This window comes from Xenopus laevis, chromosome 4S (genome assembly GCF_017654675.1).
Source record: "Xenopus laevis strain J_2021 chromosome 4S, Xenopus_laevis_v10.1, whole genome shotgun sequence".
NCBI classification, from domain to species: domain Eukaryota; kingdom Metazoa; phylum Chordata; class Amphibia; order Anura; family Pipidae; genus Xenopus; species Xenopus laevis.
The window spans coordinates 3984118-3991043 of NC_054378.1; the positions used below are offsets into that span (position 1 = coordinate 3984118).

At 40.5% G+C, this 6926-nt stretch overlaps 1 protein-coding gene across 1 annotated transcript in view; it reads left to right on the plus strand.

Annotated features, from left to right (window-relative positions):
* Window positions 1–3355, plus strand: part of LOC121393157 (tetraspanin-4-like) — a 110511-nt gene extending 107156 nt beyond the window's left edge. Inside the window, exons 5-7 of the mRNA XM_041560798.1 lie at window positions 607–738; window positions 1688–1771; window positions 2555–3355. Coding sequence (XP_041416732.1) covers window positions 607–738; window positions 1688–1771; window positions 2555–2623 — 285 coding nt within the window. The 3' untranslated portion in view covers window positions 2624–3355. The remainder of the gene's footprint in view (window positions 1–606; window positions 739–1687; window positions 1772–2554) is intronic.
* The last annotated feature ends 3571 nt before the right edge of the window (window positions 3356–6926 follow it).

Here is a 6926-nt window from a genome sequence, read left to right on the forward strand (position 1 = left end):
TCTGACATGGGGCTAGACATTTTGTCAATTTCCCAGCTGCCCCTGGTCATGTGACTTGTGCCTGCACTTTAGGAGAGAAATGCTTTCTGGCAGGCTGCTGTTTTTCCTTTTCAATTTAACTGAATGTGTCTCAGTGGGACCTGGATTTTACTATTGAGTGTTGTTCTTAGATCTACCAGGCAGCTGTTATCTTGTGTTAGGGAGCTGCTATCTGGTTACCTTCCCATTGTTCTTTTGTTTGGCTGCTGGGGGGAAAGGGAGGGGGTGATATCACTCCAACATGCAGTACAGCAGTAAAGAGTGATTGAAGTTTATCAGAGCACAAGTCACATGACTGGGGGCAGCTGGGAAATTGACAATATGTCCAGCCCCATGTCAGATTTCAAAATTGAATATAAAAAAACCTGTTTGCTCTTTTGAGAAACGGATTTCAGTGCAGAATTCTGCTGGAGCAGCTCTATTAACTGATGTGTTTTGGGAAAAAAAACATTTTTATCCCATGACAGTATCCCTTTAAGGCGCTGTTGCCTTCGCATTTACAAACATGTCTCATAAAAATACATGAAATATCTGATCTGATTTTGTGCTTATTTGTTTTTGCTTCAGTTCCGATGCTGCGGAGTGGCTAATTATACGGACTGGTTTGAGGTGTATAACGCTACCCGTGTTCCCGACTCCTGCTGCCTGGAATTTAGTGAGAACTGTGGCCTCCATTCCCCGGGCACCTGGTGGAAATCGGTAAGTGGAGCATTGATTTGTAACCTACCCCTGTGGTCAGCCCTACTCCATGAGATCTCCTCCATTCACTCACAGTCTGCCTTCCAACTAGGGCTGCCACCTGGCCGGAAAAATTATGATAGGGAATAAAGATAAATATATAGGAAGGCCAGTGATCCCAATGTTATTAATAGGGAATAAAGATAAATATATAGGAAGGTCAGTGATCCCAATGTTATTAATAGGGAATAAAGATAAATATATAGGAAGGTCAGTGATCCCAATGTTATTAATAGGGAATAAAGATAAATATATAGGAAGGTCAGTGATCCCAATGTTATTAATAGGGAATAAAGATAAATATATAGGAAGGTCAGTGATCCCAATGTTATTAATAGGGAATAAAGATAAATATATAGGAAGGTCAGTGATCCCAATGTTATTAATAGGGAATAAAGATAAATATATAGGAAGGTCAGTGATCCCAATGTTATTAATAGGGAATAAAGAGAAATATATAGGAAGGTCAGTGATCCCAATGTTATTAATAGGGAATAAAGAGAAATATATAGGAAGGTCAGTGGAGGTAGGAATGTAGAGATCTGTCATGTGATGAGGAATAACGGGAGGCAGCAGGAAGGCTAATGCTCTATACAGAGGCTTTTGTAGAACTATTGAGATACCTGTGAACTGACATTATGACTCACACCTGCGGGATGAAGTTATTGTGTAAGATTTGCTAATACAGCTATGGGACCTGTTATCCAGAATGCTTGGGACCTGAAAACATGTTTGTAAATGGGAGGATTCTAGTTTCACGATGTTAAAACCCAGACACAATATTCAAAATTGGACAAACCCCCCCACTCGTAGACCCCTTGTTCCTGTCCTGTCCCTGGATTTCTGGGTCCATAATAATTTGGTCAATGATATACAATGATATATATATATATATTCTTGCTCTTTTCAGCCATGTTATGAGACAGTGAAGATTTGGCTCCATGAGAATCTCTTGGCAGTTGGCATTTTTGGGCTGTGCACGGTGCTAGTTCAGGTCGGTATGATGGGATTTCGTTGCTATGGTTACTCAAGGTGAAGTCCTTCAAAAACATTGCCTTCAAATTAATTAAACTCTTGAAAAAACATAGATTTAGTTTATATAAACAAGCTGCTGTGTAGCCATGGGGGCAGCCATTCAAGCACAGGACACACAGTAGATAACAGATAAGTACTACTATAGTTTATATAAACAAGCTGCTGTGTAGCCATGGGGGCAGCCATTCAAGCACAGGATACACAGTAGATAACAGATAAGTACTACTATAGTTTATATAAACAAGCTGCTGTGTAGCCATGGGGGCAGCCATTCAAGCACAGGATACACAGTAGATAACAGATAAGTACTACTATAGTTTATATAAACAAGCTGCTGTGTAGCCATGGGGGCAGCCATTCAAGCACAGGATACACAGTAGATAACAGATAAGTACTACTATAGTTTATATAAACAAGCTGCTGTGTAGCCATGGGGGCAGCCATTCAAGCACAGGATACACAGTAGATAACAGATAAGTACTACTATAGTTTATATAAACAAGCTGCTGTGTAGCCATGGGGGCAGCCATTCAAGCACAGGATACACAGTAGATAACAGATAAGTACTACTATAGTTTATATAAACAAGCTGCTGTGTAGCCATGGGGGCAGCCATTCAAGCACAGGATACACAGTAGATAACAGATAAGTACTACTATAGTTTATATAAACAAGCTTGACTACACAGTAAATGCCTTAAACTGCGTGTGATTGGCTGGTGACCCTGTGTGTTCCCTTACAGATCCTGGGACTGACCTTTGCTATGACCATGTACTGTCAGATGGCAAAAACTGACACTTACTATGCCTGAGCTTCTCCCGACATTCCCGTGAGCTCCATCTCGGATTAGCACAAAGCAGGAACCAAACCAAGCACCCGATTTTCCTTTCTTCTGTTATTCCTCCAGTTCTGACCTGCCCAGCCCCCCTTGTGTATTGGACCACTGACAATTCACACGTTTCTCCAAGGATGGTGCAGAGATTGGGGGTCTATGGGTGACAGTTGGGAAGTAACAGGCACTGAAGATGGAGTCATACGGGTGGTGGACATGTGCCCCGTGTTTTATAGAACAAGACAATGGGATTTTTACAGCAGATGTTGGTCCAAAAGGATGAGACGACCATATTCCTCCTTCTGTTTTATACGTCTCCTGTTCTACTGCCGGTGCCATCTTTACCCATCAGACAGCGCTCGCTTTATTTGGCAGATGAAACGCAAAAAACTGAAATTGGAAGCGTTGCTCCATGCAGTAATGAAAGGCCTAACACCTGGAGGGGAAATACGAAGCCATCAGACGCCACTAAGTACCACCATTATGTGCCCAGGAGCATCACTGTTACGTTATGATGTGCGTTTTATGCCTCCCAGTTACGTTAAAACTTGTGCCAACTCCTACAGTGTTAACAGTGTGGCTAATGGCTGGAGCAGCCGTGCAACCGTAGCCTGGATGGGAGATTGCTTGCCATGTGTCTTAAAGGGATACTGTCATGGGAAAAACATGTTTTTTTTTTCAAAACACATCAGTTAATAGAGCTGCTCCAGCAGAATTCTGCACTGAAATCCATTTCTCAAAAGAGCAAACAGATTTTTTTATATTCAATTTTGAAATCTGACATGGGGCTAGACATATTGTCACTTTCCCAGCTGCCCCCAGTCATGTGACTTGTGCTCTGATAAACTTCAGTCACTCTTTACTGCTGTACTGCAAGTTGGACTGATATCACCCCCTCCCTTTCCCCCCCAGCAGCCAAACAACAGAACAATGGGAAGGTAACCAGATAGCAGCTCCCTAACACAAGATAACAGCTGCCTGGTAGATCTAAGAACAACACTCAATAGTAAAATCCAGGTCCCACTGAGACACATTCAGTTACATTGAGTAGGAGAAACAACAAGCTGCCAGAAAGCAGTTCCATCCTAAAGTGCTGGCTCTTTCTGAAATCACATGACCAGGCAAAATGACCTGCGATGCACCTACACACCAATATTACAACTAAATACACTTGCTGCTTCAGGAATGACATTTTATATTGTACAGTCAATTATTTGCAGTGTAATTTAGAAATAAAAATGACACCATAAGTCATGACAGAATCCCTTTAAAGTAACCTCTCCTTAAAGGTTAACGATAATGATCCTTAAAGTAATAAAAAAGGAATTGTAGGTCAAAGTGCTCCATTGTATAACCTTGATATCATCCAACAGCCACCCAATAATTTGCCAAATTCTATGAAATATTTCCAGCCGCTACATCGACGGCTCTGATTAACTACACTGAATAATTCTGCCATTCCCAACCACTCCATTCCTGAGCCCTTTTTTAATTCAATTGCCGGCAGCAACGTATAGATCTGGGCACACTGGAGTGTAACTGTCTGCAGGCGATAGATAAAGTGTCTCTGCTGGTGGAATGGGATCATGTTGGTGATGTGACAAGATGCTGAGTCAGCTCCAGAGCTCATGTTGTCCCAATACTTCTCTACAAAGATTCATATTGTCACGTCACGTGGTTTCTAAACAAGGATTTTGTATCTTGCCCCGGGCATGTTGTACTGCGCTCGCCTTCCTCTTATGAATAACCCAGGAGACCTGCATGTTTATGACAGCTACAAACTACTGCCGTTTCCAAATGATTGTTCTGGAGAGAAGCTCAAAGATGGAGGGGGCGCTCGGTCTGCTTAGAGGGGCCACTTACTGGTGCAGCTGATTAAAATGCAGTGTCTACCAATTCTGCAAAAAGATTTCTTTGTACCGTAAACATCCCTCATTCTATCAGCAGAGTATGGCCATACTAAAGGGGAACCATCGCAAAAATTTTTATTTAATAGAAGCTTCGTCATACTGAAATAAGAAACTTTCAAGTAAATAGTCTGCATCGTTTCTGAAATATTCAAGTTTATCTTCACTATTCCTCTCTCAGCATCTGTTTCTCTTCATTCTCTCTTCATGCAGCAGTTGGGTGTCAGATATTCACTGACAATTAGATCCAATATATCTTATAGGGGGGCTCCTTTTGCCTAGAAGATGTATTAGAGGTCACTCTATTAAACTCACCAGACATCATGTCTCTCTACATGCAGAATTTGTCAGATATTGATTGACAGTTAGATCCAATATATCTTATAGGGGGGCTCCTTTTGCCTAGAAGATGTATTAGAGCTCACTCTATTAAACTCACCAGATATCATGTCTCTCTACATGCAGAATTTGTCAGATATTGATTGACAGTTAGATCCAATATATCTTATAGGGGGGCTCCTTTTGCCTAGAAGATGTATTAGAACTCACTCTATTAAACTCACCAGATATCATGTCTCTCTACATGCAGAATTTGTCAGATATTGATTGACAGTTAGATCCAATATATCTTATAGGGGGGCTCCTTTTGCCTAGAAGATGTATTAGAGCTCACCTATTAAACTCACCAGACATCATGTCTCTCTACATGCAGAATTTGTGTAAAAGGCAGTTATTTTGTTCGATTTTCTTTGTACTGGAATTAGTTATTTGACTGAGCTCTAATACATCTGCTATCAGATATATTGGATCTAACTGTCAGTGAATATCTGACACCCAACTGCTGTATGAAGACAGAATGAAGAGAAACAGATGCTGAGAGAGGAATAGTGAAGATAAACTTGATTATTTCAGAAACAATGCAGAATATTTAATTGATTGTATTTAGAAAGTTTCTTATTTCAGTATGAGGAAGCTTATATTAACTTTTTATTTTCGCGATAGTTTACCTTAATGATAGAAGGAGGAGGTTATGTAGAAGATCAATCGCCTGCTGATAGGCCAACATCTCAAGAGTTAGAATGGCCTATTCGAATGCAACTTTGCAACTGGTTTTCATTATTTTGTATAGTTTTTTTTTTCCGCCTTCCACGCCTGACTCTGTGGGAGAAGGGGGGTCACTGACCCCCAGCTGCTAAAAATGATTGCTCTATGTGGCTGGCTACAATTTTTATTGCTGTTGTCACTTTTTATTACTTATCTTTCTATGCAGGTCCTCTCCTCTCCATATTCCAGTCTGCCTGGTTATTAGGTTAAATAAGACCCTAGCAACCAGATAGCTGCCGAAATACCAAACTATTGAACGAAAGGCTAGATAACTGAAAAAAAGATTATTAAAATGAAGACCAATTGCAAATTATCTTTGAATATCAATTTCTGCATCATACTAAGAGTTATTTTAAAGATGAATGACCCCTTTAAAGGGGCTGTTCACCCTTGAGTTAACTTTTAGTATGGGATATTCAGAGACAGTTTGCCATTGCTTTTTATTTGTTGTTTTTCAGTTATTTAGCTTTTTATTCAGCAGCTCTCCAGTTTGCCATTTCAGCCATCTGGTTGCTAGAGTCCAAATTCCCCTAGCAACCATGCACTGATTTGAATAAGAGACTGGAATATGAATAGGAGAGGCCTGAATAGAAAGATGAGCAATAAAAAGTAGCAATAACAATACATTTTGTAGCCTTACAGAGCATTTGTTTTTTAGATGGGTCAGTGACCCCCTTTTGAAACCTGGAAAGAGTCAGAAGAAAAAGGCAAATCATTAATAAACTATAAAATAATAAATAATGAAGACCAATTAAAAAGTTGCTTAGAATTGACCATTCTGTAACTTAAAGGTGAGCCACCCCTTTATTAGTGCAGTTTAGCATAGCCGCAGTATTACATGGGATTCTTCATAATGGCTGCACCGCATTATAATCTTTTTATACTTCTGGCAAGTCCTAACATGAATTTACCAGCCCAGTAATCATTTAAGAGATCCATTTATAGCTTATACTGCAATGGGATCACCAGCATTACCAGTAACACCCCTAATCCACTCATACCACTTATAGAGCCTTAATCAACCAATCACAAATCAGTGTAACCCCCAGAAACCTCAAGTACAAGATAGGGCTGCCCAGCAATGAGCTGCAGGAATCCTGGGATGCAGTGACCGGGATTGCGGTGGGGCAGATCTTCAGCACACATCTACTACATGATGGTTAAAGGAGAACTAAGCTTAACTAAAGAAGTAGCTAGACATGTTGTACATGATGTTTTGTGCTTCTGTACCAGCCCAAGACAACCACAGCCCTTTAGCAGTAAAGATCTGT